This window comes from Pezoporus flaviventris, unplaced genomic scaffold (genome assembly GCF_033815535.1).
Source record: "Pezoporus flaviventris isolate CSIRO_AGI_PZ_B2104156 unplaced genomic scaffold, CSIRO_AGI_Pfla_v1 ptg000031l, whole genome shotgun sequence".
Taxonomy (NCBI): domain Eukaryota; kingdom Metazoa; phylum Chordata; class Aves; order Psittaciformes; family Psittacidae; genus Pezoporus; species Pezoporus flaviventris.
The window spans coordinates 14,095,946-14,123,507 of record NW_026892579.1 but is presented as its reverse complement, the minus strand read 5'-3'; the positions used below and the strand labels follow the sequence as shown (position 1 = coordinate 14,123,507).

At 38.5% G+C, this 27,562-nt stretch overlaps 1 protein-coding gene across 3 annotated transcripts in view; it reads right to left on the bottom strand.

Moving 5' to 3' along the window:
• Positions 1-2,821: 2,821 nt before the first annotated feature.
• Positions 2,822-27,562, bottom strand: part of MMS22L (MMS22 like, DNA repair protein) — a 91,886-nt gene continuing 67,145 nt past the window's right edge. For 2 of the 3 annotated variants that reach the window (XM_061460255.1, XM_061460254.1), the window contains exons 16-26: positions 25,891-26,041; positions 21,535-21,677; positions 20,637-20,779; positions 20,322-20,481; positions 18,428-18,597; positions 10,362-10,573; positions 8,124-8,290; positions 6,608-6,704; positions 5,249-5,416; positions 3,442-3,518; positions 2,822-3,006 (exon numbers count right to left, since the gene is read on the bottom strand). In XM_061460255.1, the coding sequence (XP_061316239.1) occupies positions 2,999-3,006; positions 3,442-3,518; positions 5,249-5,416; positions 6,608-6,704; positions 8,124-8,290; positions 10,362-10,573; positions 18,428-18,597; positions 20,322-20,481; positions 20,637-20,779; positions 21,535-21,677; positions 25,891-26,041 (1,496 nt within the window). In that variant the 3' untranslated portion in view covers positions 2,822-2,998. The remainder of the gene's footprint in view (positions 3,007-3,441; positions 3,519-5,248; positions 5,417-6,607; positions 6,705-8,123; positions 8,291-10,361; positions 10,574-18,427; positions 18,598-20,321; positions 20,482-20,636; positions 20,780-21,534; positions 21,678-25,890; positions 26,042-27,562) is intronic. The other variant, XM_061460256.1, reaches the window with a different exon arrangement.

The following is a 27,562-nucleotide window of genomic DNA, read 5'->3' as shown; positions in this document are numbered from 1 at the left end:
TGGACATCTGTTTCACATCCCAAGGATGATAACGGGCGCCAGAGGTGAGCATTATCCTGAATTCTGGAATAACGACAATATAAAAATGAAATACTTTTTACTCAGCTTTTACTTCTATGTATCGCAAAAAGGAAAGGGCAGAGTAGTCCTCTTACACCCTGGAACAGTCCCCTGGAAGGTGCCATCAGCACAGACAAATGCTGACAAAGCTCAGGCCTGCCTGGTGCACTTTAAACAGGTCTCCTGTCAACATTATTAATGTTTCTAAATGAAAGGAGGTAATGGGCACAGACCATGCACCAGGCTTGAGGGAAGAAAAAGCTTAATGAAATGTAATAACTTGTTAAAACTCCATTGATGTACAGTGATCCTGTAGTTAATTAATGTTCAGAATGGCTTAATGCCACCAATTTTTTGTTTATAAGAAGGGGAGCAGGACTAAGCCCAGGTGTACGTGTTGAGGTTTCTCTCGATTTCATCAGGTAATTTATTTTCAGGATCTTTTCACCTTCAATTACAGCAGTTATAACTGCAGTAAACGTCTGACCTGGCAAATATCCCTCTATTGTTGTAAAATTGTAATGCAGATGCTGGGTGAAAGAAGGGAATGCATGTGCCTTCCCAAGACGTTATGCAGGCTGAGTTGCTTGCAAGAGTCTCTGATCCCTAACAAATGCACAGTCCTCACCCATTTGCTGCAAGCCCCTACAGTAAGGGTTGGTGTGCCCCTGGAATCACAGCCATCACAAGCAAAGAGGAACACCGCTGCTGCTCAGGGGCGGTGACATCCCAACAGCAGTTTCTGTTGTCTTCACTGCAGTCAGTAACAGAGCTCATATTAATAACCAGTCTTAGTAGCTATGGAGTAAAGCTTAGTACACGTTTCCAGGAAAGTGATCTAGGGACATACCTTCCTCATCTTTTGGAAATCATCACAGATCTGAGGCATGATCCTTTTCCTGTAATTGACAATCTCGTCCCAGACTCACGGAAGCTTTGCTTAACAGCTTTGCTGTGATACTCACCTGGGTAAAGTGGCAAACAGGCAACTCATCTGTATTACTTAGGGCAGAGCAGATCATCCTGCAAATGGGTCGGCAGAGAAAGACATCTGCCCAGCACTAGTGGAAGCTTTTGGTAACTCATGGCCTCTTGCTTCTGAGATACAAAGGTGCCCAAACCCATAAACCAGTCAAGGCAGTGACACAACTTCACTGTGTGGTCTGCCAAAAATTTCTGTCCTGATGCTCCCTGGATTTCTCCCTATACAACCTTGAAAGCAGATGTCTGAAACTGCCAATCCCCACACCCACAGTGCAGAGGTGACTATCTCTCAGTGAGCCTCTGAGATGGGTATATGACTTCCTGGCAATACCAGAGGCATCTCACGGTTCTGGTTCAATGTTAAAATGCCTACAATCCACCTATACACACACTGTCAGGAAAACGACTCTGAAGCAGAGAGTATTAAGTAAGTTTAACATCAGGGAATTGCTCAAACTTCTTGCTGGCTGCCGTCCAAAGTCACTGCACACTTAACTATCTGCTGAATAACCCCTAACGTGATGCTTTCAGCTGCCCAGGAGCCAAGTTTCATGCCACCATGCTGTTGATACCTGAGAGAATTAACAGCAGAGTTGCTTCTTTCAGATGTCTCCTGGTCTGCCTACAGGGTCCTGTACAATGTCCTGTGCCGAGTATCACAGTACACCCCACAATATCAGCCTTGTCTTATAAACACCTATTAAACGCATCATTAAATATTCTGTTATAATATCTGCTCTATCTGTTAAAAGTCACAAGTTTTACTTTCGGGAAGTAATACTAAAGTCAGGCATCTGTTCTGTATTCTACAGTGCAGTGGGACTCGAATTTTGAGGACATCTCTCTGTATTAATCTTTCTTGCAGAGGTTTTTATTTTTTTAATGTACTTTTTTCTTTAAAAAAAAAAAAAAAAAAGAAAGCATCTTTTTAGAAGTACAATCCTCCTGAGATGAATAAAACTCCTCCCAGGTACAGCAGCTCACAAGCAGCTACAATGCAAGTTCAGTAAGTCACTTTCATAATGAAAAGAACGTCCATGTTCTGCACTATTAAGTAGCCTAAGGAGGCTTTTAGTTACTGCATTATCTGAAGTAACAATAGCCAATTTAGGCGAAAAGATTATCTAGTTCAACTTGATAAGATTACTGTACCGAAAGAGAAGCCGCAGAGAATTTTTTGTGGAGCTATTAAGACACAAAAAGAATCTTTACTTGCCATTAATATTGTAAAGTTGAAATTTGAGTTACTAAAAAAACCAGGCAGCCTGCTCACCAGTTGTTGCACTTTAAGGGCAAACTTACCATTCCCAAAGTCCAGTAAGTAGTTTCAGAAATACAGGTTATTGAACAGAAGTGAAAAACCCAAATACCACAGCCATTAATGAAAGTTTCCTGAGAACTTTAAGGGGAAAAAACCCAGATGTTACAGGGCTAGAGCTGTCCCAAAAGATAATCCGTAACACAGAAAATATCTGAAAGATCCAACTTTCCAGGCAAACAGGAATCATTACAAGCTTATAATCAAATGGAATAAATTTCCCAAATGAGTTGTTTTCTTTGGACGTCTGTCCTCGATTCTTTTTTCTCACACCACTTACTTAGGGTAGGTGTAAGTTAAATGGATAACTAGCAATGTCATGACTAATAAAAAGATTGCGGGATCACTAGAAATTATAAGTTTATTTTAAGAACACAGTATTGAAGAGGAAGAGAACGGGAAATCCGAACCTACCTTTTCTTACATTAACCCACACGGACAACAGAAGAGATTTTACACTGGAATCTGAAAGACTTTAATGTTTTAATACAGGTGGAAGGGTAAGACAGCTATATACATTTTGTGCAACATATACACAAGCCTTCTCTTAACAAACAACAGCTCTATCATACTGGTGCAACTCCAGGTGAATGTACTGCATTCCACAAGTTCAGTACTAGAGACCACTGTTGTTTCTCATTCTACTAAAATAATAAATTAGAAATTACAAATTTATGATTTCTTTAAGAACATACTGAATCAGATTTTCAAAAGTACAGTTTCAAGAGGGTCAGGTCACACTCAGTGTGAATTGAGTTGTGAAACTACTTTGATTCTCATGTGTTGCAATACAGGCTCTGCTTATATAGACATTTTAACATGTAATAAATTTGCTGTATCTTTCAATTACCACTCAACAGTATATTGAGAGTTCCTCTTCAGATGCATGACAACATTCAAATAACACTAAAATTCTGAAAATTAATACATAACCTGGGAGGGAAAACCAACAGAATTGATAAATATGTTGCCATTGTAAAGATAAAGGACTTGGCTAGTGTGTCATAGAGTGTAGTTTTAGGTATTGACAGTGTCAGAACGTTGAAGAGGAAAGGATTAGTCACCAGCACACTGCTAACCTGTATCATCATCTAGTTTTTGTATCTCATTTTGTCCAGCCTCTGTGAGGTAAGATAAGAGTCTTTTATAGGCTTCTCTGTTGAAAAAAAAAAAAAGAAACCAAAAGAAGGCAACATGTTATTTAAAGAATCTCGCACATCCTAGGAGTAAAAGCACATAACTCACAAAGGCATTATTTACATACTGGGATATTAAAACACAGTAACTCCCCCCCCCCCCCCCCCATCTGTTCAACTACTTGTTTTGCTGTAAATTTTCAGCATTACCAGGTGGGAATAAGAGTAAGGCTTGCATTGTTTATGGCTAGAAGTGTAGTGAAGATGCTTAGAAGTCTACTTGCTTTGCAAACTGCTGTGAAATAGAACTTTTTTATTTTAGAACATTGAGTTTGCAAATAAGTCCTAGATGAGATGATTAGCATTTAGACTTCATCACATTTGCTATTTAACTTCTGTATGAGAAATAGCTCTGTGACTGACGCTACTGCGCAGTGATGTGAGCTGCTGGCATTAGGGCCGCAGACTGGCACTGGCACGGATTTAGATCATCCTCCCCAACAAAGGGCAAGGACTATTTTAAGATAAGGCTGGAATTCAGAAAGGTACTGTCGCTCAAGTAGATTTTCCAGAAGAGTGCACATGTATTGACAAGGCTTTTCACCTTAAGTTCATTCTAATACTCTCCAACCTAGACAATATAATTATTGTTATAGTACTACCTCTGCCATTTAGGTCTATTCTAATTATCTATCTATGGCATGAAACATTAACTTGAGCAAACAAAACTGTAGTTTTCATACTAGCTCCTTGCAGTAATAACACTGGACATCACTGCTATAAGCAACTAATACAACTTCTGAACTTTTTTTCTTTCATATATACACACACAGACATATATACACACATATATATATAAATGCAGGTAGTATGAAAATCCTGCACATAATGGTACTGTAGTTTGACCTTGGGTGAATTCCCTTAAATAACAGCAAACGTATTTCTTGGTAGAGGATAATAAAAAGTGAATAATGTGGTTACAACTGATTTAAATATATTTTTCATTAAATGGAAAACCCTGTGACTACCCTTTACTGTCTCATGAGTTGCATTCTTGCAAAACTCTGTCTTTTGGGATTTGTATAACCTGGGCCCTGCCAACATACACCTCAAAACTTCTCCAGCCTGAGGTGGGACTAGGATCTACCCTTTGAGAAGTCCCAGTGTGTGCATCACCTCATGTGCCATTTCCTCCTAATGCTACGTGGATTCACAAGTCAAATAGTCCTGTCCTAAGTAAGTTCTAGGAAGGCAGACAGAGGAAGTGTGAGCCTGCTGTGCCAGTTGGTGAGAGAAGGCCAGCCTTTCCTGGATGCCCACAATTCTTTTATGTTTGTAGTATGACAGAACTCTTGAAATCAAGCTATGCATATTTCTTTTCCAAACATCTCAGATCCTACCTGATTATACTGCAATTTTACATAAGAACCATAAAGTTCTCCAAAACAGGGACTGAAAGGAAAATTCCTTGGGGCAGGAATTCTTTTTTAGTCTGTTTTGCAACACACAGTACAGTAAGCAGTGGCAACCTGGCTTCCCATAAATTCTACTGGTCTTGTATCAGAACATCACTGAAAATACTCAGCATACAGATGGCTTAAAATCATGAAAGGCCTGAGTGAAGGGAGATCTCTGGCTAAATAAACTTGAAAATCATTTTGGAGTATCTGTGCAGCTGTCTAACACTGCTTTCTTTCAAGAGAATAAACCTCTGCTGCTCATTGTCAAAGAACAATAACAAAAATCAAACCTCTGTGCAGTATTTCTTCCAAGACCTTGTTTGTGCTCTGAATCCTTCAGAGACTGTGTGATTGTGGGAGTCAGGCTGGTAACTAATGTCTGATCCAAGACTGCCACTGTTTCTAGTATGCTGAAAACCCGGTGATCATACACAGCAGTATAGTCCTGGATAAACTGCCTGAGGGGGACACAGAGGCATTTAATGCGAGGTCAAAACGAGATGCAGAGAACATGCCAAGAACAACTGAAGAGTTTAATCAGAACAAGCAATCTGGCTGTGTGGCAATTTTCATATTGTTACACTGAAATACTCTACATGGAATACTTTCTTTAAACAAACCCATGCTTTTGAAGGCTAATACTAAAACCCCCACACATTTATTTTCAAGCAAATTGGCAGACTCTGCTGCTGTTACTCCAGGGCTGCCTTGTTCCAGAGCACTTCACTTTGCAATGTGCCTGAATGCAGAACTAAGACACGTATTATTTAATAAAAAATAATAATTTAAAAAGTAAAAGACCAACAAAACAAGAGATCTAGATTCAGGTCTGAGGAAATAATGCTGGCATTTCTTATATACCTCCACTGAATCTTACGCAGGGAACGCCACTGAAGGGATGGAAGTGCACCCATTTGTCTCCTAAGGGTCTGAGGTTTTTAAAGATCACAGCTTACATTAAAATCAGAACACAGACCCTAAGGATGACACATCCCATGAAAGTAAGTGATACATCCTGTACAGACTGGCATGCCCACAAAAAGCCATTCTTCTTTCAGCGAGTCCCTCTGGAGCTTTCATCTAGCTATGACCCAATATAGCACCAGTGTTTGAGTTTGCTCAATGTCTTTTGGACTGAGTCTGAAATTCTCTGCTTTATCCATGTGAGAAAGAGGATTTATTTTGCAGAGGTAAGGAATAAGTATAATTTACATTATAATAATCTATTATTTATTGGTCACAAAATCAAATAATAAAAATTTAAAACAAAAGCTAAGCTTAATATACAAGGATTTAATCTCCATTATATGCACTTCAGATCAGGCATGCACATCTTTCACAGTACCTAACACTGATCATCAGCATTCAGGAAGAGATTTTCCCATTGCAGCAGCACCACACCTCTACTACATAGCCTTCAACACGGTACCTGATCCATGAGAAAGCAGGTACCTTTCTCTCTTTCACTTTTTTTGCTCTGGCTTTTTGGCCAAGCTGTGTTTAAAACCAGCGCCAAAAGTAATGTTATTTAAATACCACCACCAAGTGACAATGCAGTATGTTGAGGATAATTAGCTATTTTAAAAAACATGTTTGCTGTCAATTGGCTTGCAGGAGTTTCACTGCCAATTGGCATATTTTCTGGTTACCTAAATACAGAAGTCAGCTGGGTGGCATGCTCTCCTCCTGACCCTGCTTGGCAGCCTTCTACCATGTACTGTACAATGTCGGTAGATAGTTTTTTAACTGTAAAAGAAAAATTACAAGATTCACACAGAGCTCTTGAACTGACCATCTGGAGAATGTCTTTCATGAAGACTAACATTTTTAAATGAGAGGAAAAGAATGGGCTTTATCTTGCTTTGATGCAAGGGAAATGACTGTGAGAGCAGTTAGTTAGATTGGCTATAAAGAACAGAATGAATCACAGATTTACGCAAAAGTCTTGTTTTCACCACCATTATCCTTTAAACATACAGATTTTTTAGTACACTATGGCCTCTTTAAGTGAAAGCAAAGAGATACCACTTAGTGGAAATAGAGATTTTATTTAAATTTCAGTTCTGTTTGTATTCTTTAATCATTTCTATTTGAATGAAAGAAAAGCAGTTGTGGCATTATATCCTACCCAAAGCTATAGAGACCTACTCTTTACTTTCAATGGTGGGTCGTCCTGAAATCCACCCTACGTTTTTGGGGGCGTGGGGGGGGAGGAAGAAACCCCCTAAAACTCCACTATTTTCTTCCCCTTTAATTGTTTCCAAATAATTATTTAAGTTGCAAGATGCAGCCCTTCCTTTGGAACTGAATGGCAAGGATGTTTCTACAAGGGTGCAGTGGAGCCCTGCCCAGGCAGGCAACGAGCTGGTGGCTGCAGCTGCACACCACATTCAGCTTATTCTGCTCCACAGCACGTTGCAAAGAAGGTACTCTCGCAGCTTCAGGCAGATACGGCTGTGATGGCAAAAGGGGGAAGAAAGGTGTGTGATGATTCAGCCAATTTCCTAAGCATATCTTGCCCTTGAAACTTTCACAGACGAGAATCAAAAAGTACTTTATTAGATAAAATTCCCAGGAGAAGTCAGAGGTGAATCCCCATTTTGCTTAATGCCTCTGCTGGCAGCAAGAAGCGGAAATTCTGAGCTTATGCACACATCCACATCCATTATACAACTGCGGGGTGAACAGAGTGCTGCATTTTTAGGAACTAAAAATAAAGAAGATCTCACTACCAAACAAAGCATGCTAAAAGAAGAAAGAAGATTCAAAGATGCCTTCAGAGAGCAACAAGCTACTTATAATCCATTTATGATGCCTCTATGGGGAGAACATATGCTAGTCTTATTTGGTCTCAAACCTTTAGGTGTCAGAAAATTTCCATGGTTACTAAGTCTGGAAGAAATGAGATGGGAAGTACAGGAAGAATGGAAATGCTCTTCAGACTCCTCACAAATTGATCATTAGAGAGCAAAAAGAGGTAGGATTTCTCTGCCTCTTGGAGACAGGCATCCCAGGTAATGAAAAAACAAAGCCTGTCCAGTTTATCAGGCCAAAGTATCCCATTCACATCATCTAAGAGTCTTAAATATTGGTATGAAAGATGCTCTGCAGTTCAAGAATCTTACAGGTGTGCAGGAATGTATTTAAAGCAAACAAGCAGCTCACCTTGTAGCTCATTAACCAGCACCAAGCATTTCAACACAGCCGGGAGAACTAAGTCAATGTCACATAGCTCAATGCTCTGGGTTCTCTTAAGTACATCAAGAATGAAAGCAAGAACTGAGGCCAAGCGTGGAGGTGGAGCGTTGCCTTTGAACTGCAAGTAGTTTTCACTGGGAAGACAAAGAAAACCAGAACAAAGTCTATAATTTGTTATTTCCATTCAATGCAAGCACCATATACCTTACAATAACTGGGATATTTCAGCAGGAGGCTTATTACATAGATTTCTATCTTTATTTAAGCCCAAATAATGGCTTCTTTGTCTTAGTCTTAGCAATAACTCCCAGTATATCAGAGGACAGCGATGCCTTCCGACTTCCGTGGAGAGGGAAGTAAGAAATAACAGCTATCAGTTATACTTAAAAAGCTAAGTTTGACTGCAAAAGTTAAAATAGAAAAGCTTCATAGAATAATTGAGTAAAGGGAGGAATCAAGATTCTAATACCCTAAAATGACATCCAAAATACAACTGTTGTTCAACTACTTTATTTATTTTTATGTGCTTTTGTCAACTCACAACCCAACTTGTGGTAACAGCTCTGCTGTTATACTGGTACTGTGATTTTATTTTTGTCAACAGTATGTTGTAACAGGAAAGCCAATGTTTGCTTTTGCTCCTCCAGAATTAACACAGTCATCTCCGGTATAAAATTTGTACCAAATATTAAAAGGTGACCTGTTAACCTGCAAGAAAAGCAAATTTTGACTTCATGCATAGCAAGTGTTCCAATTTGAACAGCTTGATTTGATATTTTTCTGCAAGAGAATACAAGAATCTGAACTACTGTTGATTTCGCATTACAAACTACTGAAATCTGAAGACAGTTTCAATTGAAGCATTTAGGAGAGAAGAACGCATGTAAAAAAGAACACAGCATTTATGCATCAGTTAGCAAGAGCACTCCCAGAACCTTGAAAAAACCTTTTCAGATATTGAATATTAGGTACTACCAGTACTCAAGCAAGGCATGCATGTTTACCGAGCAATGCATCAAAAACCACCATCCTTGTTAAAAGTGAGGAGTGCTTCTAGGACTTTCAAAAGAAGCCTGACTTTCAGGGTTCCGAGTATTTCATTGCACAGCTTCAGAGCACCGGTATAACTTGGCAAATGAAGGTTGTAACACTCCTATATTTTTATATATGGCTAGTGAACTCTGTATGTATTTACATATAGACCTAGTGGCTGCCTCCTGGCCACCCAATAGTTTGTAAATCAGACTGCTGCTCAGTTCTAAGATTCTCCCCAGATCACTAAGGAACATTTAATGTCTTACCAAGTGCCATTTAATGTCACCAAGTGCCATTACAGTTTCAGAACTTTCTTTCCACTCTCAATGCACACATGCATGCACACATTCAAACCAGGTTTATTAAGATGATGAAGTTTGAGTGTTCATAACTTAAACCACATCAGAACTAAGACTGCAAAATCTAAATTCATTCCCATAATAAGTGATAATACAGGCTTTATTTACAGGATTCCTTATCATATTTGCCTAAGATCAACACTGAAATTCTTTTAATCAATATGTATACAGACTCTTCGACAAACAAAAATACAATTACCATGGATAAAAGCAGTAACCATATATTTGAAGGGGTTTAACTCCTCTCCCAACATAGACAAAAAGTACAGCTTGCTCCCTATTCTGCATTATATAAAACAAAGCTTTAGCCTTTCAGCAGCAGGGAATCAGCATTTAGAGCTGCTGTTGACATCGTGCAAGTAGTGACAGCACAGTGGACAAGTACTGTCTCCCTGCCTTTACATCTTCCTCTTCATTCCCACACACCAAATTCTGCATTTCTCTTTTCCAACCGTAAGCACTGCAACCCTGTGACATTAAATACAGCCTGAGACACAAATATATGATGATGTATATTGCAGTGTAACTTTTCTAGAAAAATACTTGCTTTCCATGTGATCCCATGTGACATTTTTTCTTCTAGTCCAGGATCTTTACCCTCAATGGCACTCTCATTGGTCACCAGATCTTCCCACTTTTACTCTCCTGATGCATACATGTTGTCTTTCCTTTGCTCCCTACCCAGCAACTTGGAAGCCTTTCCCACAGCCAAACTATCAGTTAACTGAGAAGAAAACAGTGGCATTCCCTTTCCCCTCAGCTATTTGTGAGATCTGAATAAGTGATGTTTTTTTACTTCAGTGGTCCTTACTTTATGACATGCAGAGTGGTCTTCCGTAGACGGAGCATCTGGGCAGCTGTAAGGGAACTGCATAAAGCAGTCAGCATTGGATGCTGGTTGGCTCCAAACACAGATGGAGAGGAAGGGAGAAATCGTCCAAAATAATGCTGAATAATGCTCCCAAGCAGTTGATTTAAATAGGCACCCTGTGTTTGGGACTGGCAGCATATAAAAGACAGACCCTGTAGAGGAAAATGTCAGAAAATGAGAAATAAATTTTTAACAATACTTTTGAATAAATCTTTATTTAACAACAGAAGTTGTTAAAGTTAGGTAAATACACACGCTGTAAACTGCTGCACAAACACAAACAAGCATCAGTAATTTGCTGCAGATATGACAGTCTACATAGGAAGAGAGAGCCAGGGCAAGACTTGCAAAGAAAACAAAATCTTGTACTAGATCAATTAATACATTGAAAGAAAAGCTCTGGGACACGCAAGCTCCCCTTCAAATCTGAAATAAAACCTTGACATTTCAGACCTGAGAAACCACCTCTGTGCCCAAGAGCTCCTAATTTCTTTTTCAACCTTGTACGTGGTCTAAGAAAGTACATTAGTCAGGTAAGATTTATGAAGGGAGAGAGAGAGAATACCTCATCTGTTTGTAAAGCACCATGTGAAATTTTTGCAGGAATGACATAGCAGAAAAATAAGCACTTAGAATCGTGGTCTGACAAGAAAAATCTTGCTCATAGCATGAACAAATTAGAGTAAATTAGGCACCATTTATAAGGGATTTAGAGGATTTTTTAAAAATCTGTTTAAGATAGGGCTAAATTTGCTGTCATTTATTCAATATAAGCTATATTGATCCAAAGAGAAATCTATAATGAAAGTGCTTGCCCAGAAAGTGCTTAGCTGAACACTACCTGTAGTTATACCATGTACACATGGTACACCTCTGAAAAAAGAGTATTCTTGTTACTGGTACAAGCTGCTGTGAAAGTTAAGAGTTTCCTTCCCTTCCTTTGATTGCTGAAAGGAAGAAGAACAAATCACTAAGAAAAAATAAAAACCTGCAATGATCTCCTATCAGAAGGGTCACTGTCAGCGGCACAAACAGAAGCCTCTTGAGAATTCAGTTTTCACAGTAGTTTTGTCCAACAAGAATAATGGCATAAAAGAAGTTCAAGCATAGAGTTCCCTAGGCAGCGACTTCAACAGTACTTCAAACTCCCACTAGCACTGCAATTCAGACTCCAGTTGTGGTAGGAGGAGTACCTGCCTGAATATTGGTGCTTGCTGAGGTAAGCTAACTCCCCTAATGAAGGAATGAATAGCTCACGACAAGCTGTAATACAAGCAGTATTTCTGTAGCTTTTCACATGGGACTCCCTCCCCAAAACCATTTTCATTTACACTTATCTGCATGAACATGACAGAATAATTCTTTCAGAAAAAAAAGCAGGCTGAGACATAGCTAAGGGTGTTCTTGGCACTTCCTTGAAATGGGCAGCTCCCGCTTTTGGTTCTACAGTAAACGAACAGAGGAAATACGAGCTTTCAAGGAATGAGGTGCTTCAGGACGTGCCTGAAGACTTGCTATAGGCGCCCCTCTTGAATACGGACATGTCTGGTTAGGGTTTAACTTCCCATAATTCTAGAGCTCCCGAGTAATTTTGCTGAGTCCCAACAATAAAAGCCACACTTCCTGAACTGGGGCTTTGATCAACAGTTCAGGTTCTCTTCTCCTTTTGTGTACATGCCGCAAAATTTTGTAGGGAAAAGCAGCTGCTACTATATCAGATTTCTTAAAAACACTGCTTGGCAAGCAGGCTCAGACCATTAGAGATGACAGATTATTTCGTATGTAAAGCTGAGTGTTTGGTGTTTTCAGTAAGATGTTGCAGCAGGCACGAAGAAGAGTTGCTGCCTGTACTTTCTACAGTACAGCACTTCGAAAAAGACAGAAAATATTCCACTGCCCCAAAATCAGAACTGGCACTCTTTAGACTGAGTTAATCTGCGAGAAAGAGTATGAATCTATCTGATAAAAGGGACACAAAGAACATCACAACCTGACAGCAGACACCTGTAGGAATACATGAAGAACATTAACACCTATGAAGAACTAACAATAATTACTGAGACAGTTCTTCAATTTGAGGATCAACAAATGCCACGCAGTGTCAAGAAAAGAGGGAAGAAATCAGTTATTATTAAATAATAAGAGTTACTATTTTTAAGAAATGATCCAAATTATCCTTAATAGGTTCAATAAATAGCAAAAAACATTAGAGTTTAGGTTATCTGAAGGAACACTGAATAATTTTTGCAGATCTTCCAATAGTTTCAATTGAAGATGGAGCAACAAACCTAGCCTGACCCTTTGTAAAAGCATTTTCATTTTCTGAGTTGAAGTAAACTGATTCTAATTTCTGGGAGCAGGGGATTTGGAGAGATGTAATATGAAAAAGAAGCAAATGATTAAAGGAAAATCAAACCAAACAAAAACCCACCACCAACAAAACAACACACTGCCAAGATCATTACTGACAGATACTCTTCTTGACTAGAAAGTTAAGAAAGGACACAAGTTAACTAGTGATGTTTTTTCTTTAGCTGTCCGATGAGGATTGAGAGGGCTCTTGAAATCCTGTGAGGAGAGCTGTTAACTTGTAAAAAAAACACTGAAAAAGAAAACACCTTTTTTTCTGTAAGCTAATCTTTTCTTTAGGAAAGATTCTAGGTTCCTTTTCGATGGGTCAGGCAGAGATGCTGCCACCCAAAAAAGGTCTTATTTTTAAAGCTACATAGTAATAACAAAATTCTCACTTGAAGAAGGATCCTCATAACTTTTTCTTAATGAAAGTTACAAGATTAGCACTAACAGCTTCCAAGATATTAATTCAGTTCTTTTTTCCAGTGATAAAAGTTGCCTGCTTCTTCATTAGGAGCCAGAAAAACACCCCTAAGCAAAAAAAACCTTCTCTTCTACATAGCAGAAAAATCCACACATCAGTCCTCACACAGGAAGGGCACATCCACAGCACCAAAGGTCTTCAGGGAAGAATCATCACACATTTGACTCTGATGTTTCTACTGTGCCCTAGAAGTTTCCAGAAAAGAACTTGGGTTTCTCTTTTGGACAAGAAAGCCCATAGCTCAACACCATGTCCTGTATTTTGGACTCCTCCTTTTTCTTACAAAGCGCAAAGAGCAACAGACCTGCACAAGGTCTGACCACGCCATATTCCAAGTGGCACAAGGGATAAATTACCAACACTGCACAGTAGCTGCAGATCTCCAAGTATAATGGCAAAACATCGCAGGCAGTGCTGGCCAGGGATGTGATTAGAAGGAAATAACATGGAACTTTCTTCTTTTTAATCCCGCCAGTAATTAACAGAGATGAAGGAAGCTACTGTTCATGTCAGACAGAAAAGAAACACATGCTACGGGACTGCAGTTCTGGACCAGAGATCTGAAATCAGTCACATGTGACCCCTAGGACAATCCCTACAAAGCAGATGGACTTTAAAGGCTTGATAGAGCCGCTCTCCTTTTCTTAACTATGCTCTTTATCTATCTTCTAAGGTTAAAAAGAGAAGGGAAAAAAAACCCAAAGAATTTTTAAGGGGAGCAGAGGGGCATGACAACATCTGCTCCTCATTTTAGCAGAAAGGCAACTGACTCCTGTGTGTGCTCACTGCAGGAACCTTTTGTGGCCAGAGCTGCCTCTTTCTTCTGATTTATCCATATATCTGTAAATCACCTGTGGAGAGCGAAGAACCGATTAGTATGGATTACTGGAACTATTCACTGCAGAAATGCCAAGCTATCTAATGATGACTTATAATATCAGTCCCGCTGTTGGAATAAATCTGCTGTTCGCCAATTAATGTTGTACAATTCCTATTAAACACATACTATAATTCACAAAATGTATTAATAAGCTTGCTCAAATATCGGACCACAGATGTGGCTCACAGGAGGGCTTTTAAGGTCTGATCTCTGACAACTGCTGAGCCTGCACAGACCCATTAAAATCACTGGAAAATGTATGTGCCAAGCACTACTTAGAATTAAGCTCTTTCAACACTCTCCTGTATTTAGACAGCAATCAACCATCTGTATTTGGACAGGATCAATGCTGATAAATCAAGCAGGGTATCTTACCTTTCCCATCATTATGTATATTACGCTTATTCCATGCACCCACAGCGTATTCTACAAGATATATTTAAACTATTATTTCTTCTCCAAAATAAGTCCTGTACACCGCTTCTGTTCTTTTCCATATTACTGATAAATATGTCCTAAAATTCCTTAAAATAATTCCCCAAAAAATCCATCCAAGCGCAATCTCAGTCTGAAATTTCCCATGGTAGGCTTCAGCAATCCACTATCACACAAATCAGCTCAACTTCTTTTTACAGTGGCAAAATACCCAGTCTTAGATTTTACACGTCTCACTATCTCATATCTAAGAACACTTCCATAAAATTATAAAATGGCTGTTCATTCATGTTACTGATGTTTTACATTCTAAAGTCCATTATTCAATCAACTCTGAGGACAAATTTGATACTGTATCCCAACAAAATCGTTCATAGGTCACCAAATATTATCTAAACAGATGCAAGTGAAAGAAGTAACAGCCAGACAGTAACCCTGTAGGCAAGAAAGAAAAAATACCAGTTTAAAAGTTGCTAGAACTAAGCTATTTTGACAAGGCAACATCGGTGACTCAGTTTGAAGGAAACTTCTAGATAAGCTCAATGTACAGTGGAGAACAGCCCAGTTGCCCAAGAGCTGTCAAAAGGCAGACCTGTATAGCCCAAATTTATATATACAGTAAACACAAACATAACAAGTAAATACAGTCAGTGTGAACTGAGGAGAGAGAAATGCAATGGCTGGTCTTAATTCGTGCATTTGACAATTATTTGTGCTTGTTAATTAAACAAATTTGAAATTAAACAAAGCCTGTTAATTTTGAGCTATTAAAAATAAATGTGTAGGTTTGGGGTGGTTAAGAAAGGTGAGACAGAGTCACCAGTTTTGATGAATTGGGAAGATAGCAATAAACAGTGCTGTTGGGGGAGAAGGAGCTTCCTACGATGTTCTAAAAGATGAACAATTGTAGGGTGACAATTAAAGGGTATTCATTACAGGGTGATGAACAAAGACAATGCCCTCTCACAGTTTAGTACAGTGACAACATTATCCTTGTTTTATATCCTGCTGCCCAAGTTACGTGGCCAGTTGCATTACCATTACACAGGGCATGTGACTGGGGAATCTTTTTCTACACAACTCAGGAATTCTGTAGGATTTCATACCATCCCTGCATCAACAAATGTGTGAAATTAATTACCTGCTAGTAAGACTGATCTCAAATCCTTTCAAAACCCACATAAAAAGGTCAAATAAACCACATTAAGATTAGTTACTAAAAGCTCTGGAAAGAGGGAAGTTTTGCAAACCATTGCTTGCAGAATTATGTTTTCTGAATATTTAAGGAGTTTTTCTTGACAAAGGAGGAGCAGCCCAGGCTGAAGGAGCTGAAGAAGGAGAATTCAGGACAAGAAAAGCAGATTGAGGAGGAGCCCAGAACTTTTCAGAAGGCTGGCAAAAGAAAAAAAAGAATCAAAAAGACCTCTGAGTAGAAATGCTACTCAAGTGCTTTTATGCTCTGACTATGAATAAAGAATCTGCATGCATAACAAGATATTTTGCATGGTGTCCAAATTCCTATTTCTTTATTTTCATGTAACTGCCAAGGAATTAAGTTGTAAAGTGGAGTATTAACAGGGACAGAGCTATAAACCAATGTTTGTCTAACATTAGGGTGGATGAATTAAGGCTCCTGCACTAAAACATCACTGCTCCACCTCCATGAATGGGCACCAGACCCAGGGCAGCCACCCAAGGAGAGTCTGATCACACATTTCACCATAGAATTATAGAATAGAATCATAGAACAGGGTTGGAAAGGACCTTATGATCACCTAATTTCACCCCCCCTGCCATGGGCAGGGACGCCTCACACCAGACATGGTCCCAAAGGCTCTGTCTAACCCAGCCTTGAACACTGCCAGGGATGGAGCATTTACCATTTCTTTGGGCAATCAATTCCAGTGCCTCACCACCCTCACAGTAAAGAACTTCTTCCTTATGTCTAACCTGAACTTCCCCCGTTTAAGTTTGAACCCGTTACCCCTTGTCTTATCGCTGCAGTCCCTGATGAAGAGCCAGTAGTTTAAGTTAGTCAAGGTGGGATTACTAACAGAGGATGCTGGTTCTCTGCCTTTCCTCCCATCACGTTTACAAGCTTTCCCTCCCACATACAGTGTTTTATCAGTTTTCTGGTTTGGGGGTTGTTTTTAGTTTGTTTGTTTGTTTCATGGGCTAGTTACAAGTTGAATCAGCTCACAATTTGCTAATCACAGAACCATTAAAGCAAATTAATTGGGAATGCACATGAGGGTGAAAGGGAATGAATTTAGCCCTAAGTCAACTTAGCTGAAGCCAACTGTGAAACGATAACCTGAGAAGTCAGCGATTGCCTACAATCCACTTGATCTCAAAGGAGTTCAGAAGCAGTCCTAAGAGAATTTAAAACTGATATTAAAATATTTTCAAGTTGATTCTAAACTGGAATTTTTCCACGTCCCAATTAAAGGGGAAGAAAGTATTTTGGAATGAATGAAGCATTTTGAAGCTCATAAAAATGCTGCAACTTTGTAAATACAAACAATTCATAAAATGTAGAAGTTCCACATTGAAACAGGAAAAATAAAGTCTTCTCCTCTTTGTCTTCTTTCTCCGGAAGCTTTTGTCAAATTAAAGAATTACTTGTTTTCTAGAAGCAGCAACTGTCTAAAATAAACTATCTGGCCAGTAAGATCGCTTAGCTTAGCCGGAAAGCACATGGACTATGCACCAGACTGCTGAAGAATAGGACAGTGAGGTCAGGAAGTCAGAGACTGGCAAAGAAAACAGGAAACAAAGGTCCACAACACTTGGACTTCAAAACAACTGGAGTGCTTTCATCTTAACTCTACATCCGTATGTGCAGACTACAGAGAAACAGTGCTCTCCAACTGAAATCCTAAATTAGCAAACAGTCACACTCCATAGTAATACCAGTGTCCAGATGGCCCTACATGTATATAGCTTCTGAAAATACCTACAGAGCAGCAAAGAAAGTCATATTTTGCACATCATTATATAATCATTTTCACTTCCATGTGACATGCCATCGATCACAGTGCAACTTTTAAAGGAATAAATCCAAGGGATGTTTAGACTGTCACCCCTGCGTTGTTTCACAATACAATCCTGTAAAACGATCAGTTAAGACTGCAATCAAAATGAAGACTAAGAGGAAATGGAAAATAGTAAGCAAAGAAGACCCAGGGATTTACAAGGAAAAACATGTCATTTATTTTAAAAAAATATTCTTTTCTATTCCTCACCAGAAGGATTTAGTCTTTTTCTACAAGCCTCACAGTTTCAAGAGTGACAGGTAAGTTGAGGGAAGAATAGGAGGAATAACAGGCAAGGCTTTATTCATGTAAGTGTAAGCAGCAGGAACTTGATTCAGGAAAACATATTCTCAAACTATTAAGATAAAACAGTGTCATGACATACAGAGAAGTTTCTTTTGTTCCTAAGGGCAATGAAAAAAAAAGCAGTTCAACTTTAATTATCCACAGTTAGCCAAGTCAAGGATGATTTAAAACATCTGTTTGCTCTGTCATCTCAACTAGTGTCTTGCTACATACTAAGATTATTTGATCCATTGCTTCAGAAATCTGTCACATCAGACCAGTGTAAACAGCAGGTTGGCTAAAAGCTTTACGTATAAAGCAATTAGACTAGAAGCTCTGGAGTGTACCACAGCCTAACTGCATGCAACAAGAGGAAAGGGTGGCATTTTTCCTTCTAATTCTACAAGAAGAAAAAGCTCTTCTTGCTGCTTCAGTCAACGTTTGTTTTGATTATGGAAAAAGAAAACATCTTTTGCAATATGAATCTTTTCCTGAAGACACATTTGTCTGCTGATAATAGAGTTCAGACATTTACCTGAAGATAAAGAGGTAGACTTTCCTGAATGGAAGACAGCAAAGCCACAGGCAGCTCTTTGTCCTGTTGGAGCACAGAGTGTGGCAGCAGTAAGCAATCCACAATGCGGAACAAGAGTTGCTGTGCTTTGGAAGTAGCCAGTATTGGTGCCCAGAACTTTACCAGACAACCTGTTGGGAAAAAACAAACAAACAAACAATCAACAAAACCAAACCAAACCAACAAACAAAACCCAAACCAAAACAAACAAAACCCAACCCCCAAAATTGCAAGAAATCCCAAAGCAATTTAAGTCCCATGCACTCATTCCATGGTATTCCTTTAAAAAATCCCAGTCAAGATAACCCAAGTCCATTTCCAGTTCAGCAAAATGAAAGTACTAAATTGATTCAATACAAGTTTCCAGGGAAGTGAAGCTGCTGTAGTAATGCTGAAGAAAGGATAGCCTCCCACACCCATGCAGAAAAACTAACTAAACTTGATACATAACACTACTGCAATCAGCACACATGCACTTAAAACATTTACCTTACTGTCTGCGTTCATTGCATTTTTCAGAGTGACACTGCCTCTGCCCTCCCTTCACATTTATCTAACACTGTGGCCATATCAGCAACTACTCACACAGCAATTCAATGTTAGGAAAACATTATATATCTTTCAAAATCTCTTTAATGCATCTAATTCAGGAGGCTAAAAAGAATGTGGGGCAGCCAACTCCTTTAAACCAGTATGGTTTCTCCAGACCTTTGTCACTCCTAATTCACAAAATGAGAACCTCAAAGAGCATCTTTCTTGTTTTCAACACATTAACTTCTCACGTATATAGCTCTGAGCTGGTTTTAAGATCTTCCTTTCGAGTTGCAAAAAAAAAAAAGGAAAAAGACATTGATATGTAAATACCCTAACTTTGATGAATAACTTTAATGCAGGTGAAATATAATTTTTCTTGAGGAAATAACTCCATATATCATATGAGTGTTAATATTCAAAATACAGATTAAATAGAACAAGATTCCTATTAACTTTAGATTTAATCAGAAGCAAGAAAATGTTTGCTGGGTTGGAAATATAGAAGTATCCCAAGAAAATATGCTTAAGACGTTGAAAATAATGAGAGAGCAAAAGTAGGCTGTTACAAGATATTATTAGTCTATAAAAGTCATTCATTACCATCCCTAAAACCAAGGCTAAGCAACATTAATCTTGTGGAGTGAAAGAAAACACAATGATCAATAATAGAGAAAGAGAACAATCACTTAACAATACTTCTAATAATGTTGTTAAAGCTGCCTGCTTTGAAGGAAATGTGCTCATTCCAGCTAGAAGTACTCCTTCTGCTATCACTGCTGTGATGCAGGGGACAGCAGAAGACGGTCTGAACACAGGAGGGAGGTGTTTAGATTTGATAAATTTCTTGCTCTATCTTTATAATTTAACAAGCCCACAGAAGGCAAAGAAGTAACTGAATTACACCCAATTGGGCTTTTTTTGTCTTTTAAACCTTCATTATGTTTTCATTACTAAAAAGAAAGCCTGTCATAACACTGCTTCACTGTCTCATGATTGTTTCTGGTTTTGTTTAGGGAAACCAGGTAGTTTTCAGTAGTAAAAGACATGAAAACATCTTAAATATTGATTTACAGGAATAATTAAAAACAAAGCAACACAACAAAAAAACACAAGGAGATTAGATACCAGGATAAAACCCAAAGAAAATCAGTGGAAGAAAATTAAATATCTAGCTAACATCTTGGTGACTTTTTTTTAAACCATTAAAGTGGACAGTATATATATATATATATATATAATTATGATATATATAAAAATATAAAAACTCACATTTTATTGATTCTGTAAAACTATTTCCTAACATGGGTTGCAAAATAATTACCTACGATCCAATATGTAAGCTGCAGACCTTCCGGAGGTCCTTTTACTTTCAGGTAAGGTTTTACATTCTTTAATACATCACCTAAATACTCCAGAGTCTTTGCTACCATGGCAGATTTCTCAGGGAGTGTCTGAAGGCTGCTGTAAGTTCTACCAACAGCCTGAGAAAACAAAAAACACTGAAATAAATACAAATGAAATCACTACATTTCTTATGAAGTTTGTGTAATTATTTTCTTTCTGTACATGCAAAAATCTGAGAGAAAGTTCCTTTTCACTAAAATTGTCCTGTGAGGCTAACAGAGATATACAGTACCTTAATGAATTGTACAAGAGCATTTTTAGGGTCTTGCTTGAAAACTGACTCTTCTACATGACCCTTTGAAAGAATGTTTTGTACTTCTGAGAGCTTGGAGATCAGTCTTGTCATTTCAGTCAGCTGCTCCGTATAGGCTTTCCCTGGTTGTTACAAGAGAGCACAGCAGTAAATACAGTGTACAGTTGTCCTTTCCAATTTATCTTAGTCCCAAAATAATAAAATGAAACATGCTTTCAAAACGTCTAAAATACAAGGATTCTGCAACAGAGTGCACCTCTCTAGACAAAGAATGTGTGTCCAAAGTAGTTATTTTTCTAATACAGTTATAAGAGAATTAATAGTTTTAAGTATGGATAACAAAGTCTTTAATTTCACTGATGGCTTTCTTCAAAATCTACAAAATGTATATGAAAAACAGTCACTGGAAGATGTATTCTACAGATAAACAGAACTGCACTGTTTTATAGAAGGGATTGCTCTAAGAAACCAAAATATCCAATACAAAAAAGGCAAGAATTAATTGCAACTGATTTTTTTTCCCTTGTTTTTTCTTTTAGGGCATTCACAGCATGATTTCTGACTATTTACTTCAGATTTTCACTTTTTTTCAGAGCAGTTTCTCCATGGGGGAAAATAGCTTGTCTCCTTGGGAGCAAGTTTTTGTTCTTTGCTTCCAAGGAAACAGCTCTTTTATCTTTGTTTGTGATAAATTTGTCATATGCAGAGCAGGCAAACTATCAATAAATAGCACAAGCGGCGAAAAGAAACACATTTTGTAATTAGGTAAAAGTAAAGGAATACAAACAAAAATACATTTTGTAATTAGCTGAAAATGTTTGCCAGTTTTGCAATATAGAATCGCTACTGCAAACATTAGGGAAATGTGAACACTTACCAACTGTTCGCTCAGCATCTGTCTTGGCCAGCATACCACTTGGTTGATCTATGAACATTTGCAAAACGCATCGAAACCAAGAACGTACTGTCAAAGCTTCATAGGATGTATATCCCATACTAGAAAAAGCTTCACACAGTGCACTGCATGGGTAGAAGAGGAAGAAAAAGGTAGAGATCTAACAAAAGTGCTAGAGTGGCTCATTTTGCTGCAGACATACAGAAACAGGGCACAGAAACAATTAGAAATAAAGCAACAGAAAGGCCAACTGGCATTCGTTCTGTGTACTCTACAGACTTTGCTCACAATATCCTGATGCCCAAATACAGAGAACATGATAAATCTGGTAATGCCACACATGGTAATATAAAAGCATATATATATACATGCACGTGTTTTTTTTTGCTACATAAAAACAGGGGAAAATTCACATTGGGAAATGCTTATTCTAACAATGGGTAATTTGACAATATGATCTAAACTGACGATGTTTGGTGCTGGAAATGGTTATCTGAATCAACCATGAACTTCGTATTGACACTGCTTTAGCTACTCCATCCTTTCAGACAAAGCTAGCTCAGCAGACTTGCTGCATATACTTTCAGTCAAACACAGCCAGGTGTCAGGTTGGAGCCAATGGCACCATGAACACTCAGTGCACAATCCCTGAACTCTACTGTTCAGTATTCCCAAAGCTTTACTTGCCTTTACCACCATGAGCAGCTGCTGTGATCACTTTATCCCAAGCATACCAGCCCCACATCATTAATTCCACAGAAACCCCTTGATAATGGACAGCAGGTCTGTTCTGCAACCTGATTCCAGTTCCTATTGGACAAGCTCTGTGTGTGCTTCAGGTCAGTGAAATTTCTTCCAAATAGCTACACCTTTCATGTGAGAGATTTGCTCCCTGGTCAGTCCTAAGTGCTTCAACTTTGATGAAAAATGTTTGTACTCTTTTTCTTGATATATGTACATATAAATCTACTTATTTTCTACCAAATTTTTACTCATGCTTGCTTCCAGATGGGAACCAAACAGGATTCTGCTTCTCACATTAATAAAGTTTTTCTTTCTGTTTCATTTTGTTAAAACCAGTGTCAGCTGCATATTTTGACTGTACATCCCTGCTGAGGTACTATGGACAAAATAAATAGACCAAATGCAAGCAAATAAAATATAAAAAATGAAAATCAGATTCCAGCACCAAAAAAACAGGATGCCTATGGACTTAATGCTCTTTACAGTAATGTATAAAAAATTCCAGCCTTATGTAATCTTGATGTACACAGCTAGTCTACTTCGCCTCAAAGGCTTACAAAATCACTTCCTGCTGTAGTCTCATCTCTCATTTCTCTTGCTTACTAGTAGGTAAGCCACTCAGGCATCTTTCTAAAACTAGAGAGCAATATGCCCCTAATCCTTAAGAAAGGCAAGAACAACTACTATCTGCCAGAATCATGGCAAATGGTTCTTTTAAACCAGTGAGCTCATACAAATGCCTGCAGTTAGTTTAGACTGGTTATAATACTATCACACATCACACAAGAGATATCTGGAGAGGAACTTCTAGGCATAACTGCAAAAGAAATGCCAAAGCTCGTGTGCATATTCCCAAAGCTTTCAGGGTATATAACAGCATCAGCAACAAAATAATCTTTTTACTTTTCAACTGAGAATGTTTGATGTGAAAATTATCAGAGCACAGTTAACAATGAAGTCTTAAGATCCCAGCACTTAGATACTTTGATAACTTTTGCTCTACAACTGCCTAAGGTAAAGAAGTACATGAATCATGCCACAAAAATCTGCCATCTTATTAGCATATAAGAAAATGTCAGTGCTTGAAGTATGATACCTCTGTATAATTCTACCAAAAAAAGTCTTATTTTAGGTACTCATGAGGAAATCCGAGCACCTTACAGCTCTGATGATGAGGTAGGAACATACCTTTGCCTAGTCTCAGATACTTCAGTTTTTAAGGCAACTGATAGGGGAAAGAGACAATTCTCCCTGGGGCTGGACAATCGTGAACCCAACAAAGGGGGCAAAAATATTTGCCTCTGTGTGAGTGCTTTCTGTCCTATGCTTCCAGCAGGGAAGATTCAGAAAAGTAAGTGAGAACATACGAGAGAGAACCAGAAAGAATGAGAACATGCACATATAAGCAAAAGACAAATACCCTCAACTATGGAGCCATGATTTTTCCTGCTAGTTCTCTCAGCATGGATCCAGGAACCTGACATAGAATCATAGAATCAATTAGGTTGAAAAAGACCTTTAAGATCACATTTTCAGTTACTCCATGGCACAACCTGCCAGAAGAGGGAAAGGGCCTCTTATTCCTTCCTACAGTATTATTTGGAAACAAAGGTTTGAATTCCCTAGGAGTGCAAGACCCACTTAACTTGGGTGTTACAAATGTAATCAAGTAATGTACCCCAGAGAGCTATCTCCACCACTAACTGCAGTTTTAGATGAAATTATGGCAGCAGGGCTGTATGGGGAACTCAGTACTAGCTACATGTGTGTGCTCTGCACTTGTAATGCAATCGTGCCCCCAAACACCTGGGAACAGAATGTTTTGCCCATGGTTCCAAACAAAGTAAATGTTACCTCCGCCAGCATAGCAATATATCTGTGGATACATATATAAGAATAAGTCAGGTGCTTAATCAGTGTTGCTAATGAATACTTAAGTAACTTTAAATCACTTACTTGAGTGTTTACTGGGGGAACTGGTAATTAGACTTAAGCACCTAAATTATACCAAAATTCCAGTTTAGGCATGAAAATGTTTTTCTTGATCTACTTGAAGAGCAACAAAATTCAAATTGTAAATGGATATTTATATGCTTAACTCCTATTTCATTCAGCACGTGCTAAGTATAGCAACCTTGCATGAAACTCACCCTACAAAAGATCATACAAGAGAAATACAGCAAATCAAAAGACTGAACACTTCTCTCCTGAGTTCCAAACTAACACATGAGCAACTAAATTCAACCTTTTCACATCTCTCTGCAAGAAGGCCATAGCCTCATCTTTGCCTATCACTTTACTATATCCTGATTTACAGCTTTTCTCCTTAGTACAATACGTACCCTAAAAATGTGCAATATTTTTCACTTTCAAATACAGCCTGACATATAAACACTCTTTCTCTCTCATCTCTCACCTCCCCTGCTTCCAGAGCCTGATTCAGAAGTAGGGTGAGGGGAAAAAAAAACCCAACCCAAAACACCACAACAACCACTGCCACCACCATACATCTATCTTAGGTTCCTAGAGGCTCACTTAAAGCAAATAAAGTTTCTCAGGTATATATAGAAGTCTGACTGGACAGCACCCTGGGCAAACTTCTCTAGTTGACTGAAGCAGAAGCTTGCACAGAAGCACTGGACAAATTAGACTATTTGATCTCGAGAGTCCCTTCCAACCTGAACAATTCTGTGAGTCTGTGAAAATTCAACATTGGCATGTAAAACACAGAAATGTGATATATTCTCTAAACCTATTATTTAATTTACAGCATCCATTTAGCACATCTCAGAAACCTGAGCTACATGAATATTAATACGCACTCAGAAAGCGTTCCAAGCTTGTCAAAAAGAAAGTTTTAATGCATGCATTTCTGCCCAACCTACCCTCCTTGGCTTCCTGCAGAAGTTGTTCGTTTTGAAGAAGTCAAGATATTTAAACACTGAATACTTACTATATAGCATCTTCAGGTTCCTGTGACAATGTTTATCTTGACGTTTTATGAGAAGATTTAAGTTTTTGTATTAAGCGTAACCCACAAGGGAAAAGCAAGTCCAGCCCTTTAAATTTACCAAGCACAAATTCGACAGCAGCCAGGGCAGGAGGCTACTACCTTGCCACACTGTAACAACTTTGCTCAAGCATAGCAATGGTAGAAGGGGTGGATAACTATAACTATGCAAATTAAAAGAGGTTACTGCTTCAGGCATTTCACTTAAGAGGCACTACCGCTCTTCATGGAAGTACTTCTCTGAAGATACTGTCTAGGTTCCCATTTGCTAGCTCTGTTAGTAACACTGCTGTCTCCACTGGGAAAAAATAAGTGGTTTGCAATAGAAAACACAAATAACATTTTCAAAATACTCATCTTCCTGACAAATTTTGAGTATCTTTACACATAAAACCCCAAACAGACCACCTAACACAAAACACACCCACTGTTCCCTGTGAAACATCACGGATGATTTCACGAATCCTAGAACTTAAGCAGATGCGAAGAACCTGGACCATCTTAATGAAACATTACTGTTAGAAGCAACATTTTCCACAAGCTTAATGAAGGTACTGGAAGAACAGGTAGCGGCAATTTCTCACCTGTTTTGAATTAGGTGACTTAGATATCTTGACACCAGCTGAGGCCACACCATGTCATCCCATCCAAACAGCTGCATCATTGATAGAACGGGCTGTGGCTGGAGATCTGATAGGGCTTTGCTGGGTATATCCAAAGCTAAGAGAGTAAAACCTGATTTTAAAGAAAGGAAAACATTGCACCATGTTAATGGTTTCTCAGTACATCCCTGTTCCACTGAAAAGCATTCTAGATTAATTACAATTAAGAATGTGCCGTCTGGAAGTACCAGAAATCTCAGTTAAAACTGGGCAACTACTCTAACAGACAGCATTTGTACACATGTTAAAACGTAGTCACTGTCCTGAGGAGCTTGTAAGTCAACATGACACACTGAATGCAATGGAGAGAAAAGGGATCCAAACATATGCAATTTTAAGTATCTTCAAGAAACCACAGATTATAAATCCCGAAGGCATAGCTCTACCACCAATGCAACAAAAAATGTCTTAAAAACTTGCTTTTTTTTTGTCTTCTTGGCTTCCCTTTCTTGCCTCCATCCAGCATTTCTTCCCTTGTACATGTAAGTACTATTGTGCTTTACAAGGTTGAGTTTTATTTATTTGCTTTGTTGTTTTCATACACTTCTTGCAGTGAAGAAGTATACCTGGAAATAATTCACTCAGTAAAAGCCAGTACCTGTCCTATTTTTAGAACACACTTTCATGTATCAGAAGTTACTGTGCAAATAAAGTACTATGGGCGAGCTTATCTGTGAAAAAAGGATCTTCATATAACAGTTGCAGATCTAGAAAGTGGGACAATACTTTGCACAGAGTTTTTGCTAATTTTGCTGTTTATACTAGCTCTACTATGGAATCTGTATCTAAGACTACCAGAATAAAAGATATAGCACATTCTTTATGCTACAAATGATAAATGCATTTAAGCTCAAGAAGAAAACGTAATCTGAAATGTTGAGCAGTTATTAGGTTATAGGAAATGAGAGGCACTGAATGAGTCAGAAAAAACTGACTTTGGGGAGGCAATGAAATAAAGGAGCTCACTAGCTCCAACATTCTCCAATTCAAGTTAAATATAAATGTAATATTAATTTATTAAAATAATGATTTCTAAACTTGCATGCATTGGAAAGCTGACTTTGAATTAGACTGAAAAAAACTGGTTTTCAGAAACAACAATGAAGCTATTTTTATTAATAGTATAGGGACAGACTACCTTAAGCTATGAAGGGCTTCACTTTTCCTTATGTACCTCAGAATAAAAACCGGTAGTACAGAGTCTCCACTCTGCCTTAGGTGAGGAAACAATTTGTGCCAGCCTCCTTCCAGATTATTATTATTGTTTCTGCAGCATCAGCCATGACACGGATAGGGGAGAAACAGGAGACAGAAATGATAATGTCAGTCCCATGCTATTTGCCTGGCAGAGGGAGCCGGAGAGCTGTGACAGCTGCTCTCCTCTGGGCTGCAACCTCTAAGGCGAAAAGCTCATACAGCATGGGAAGGGTTTGCCTTCCTCTGTAGTACTGCCTAACACATCTCTATAAAAAAGGTCACAACTGCACACCCCTGCTTCTAAGTGGAGTTTATAATAGGTTGTTCTTCTTGCTGTTTCACTGTGCTAATATAAAAAGATATAACACTGTAGGAAATGAATGAAAGTTTTGACATT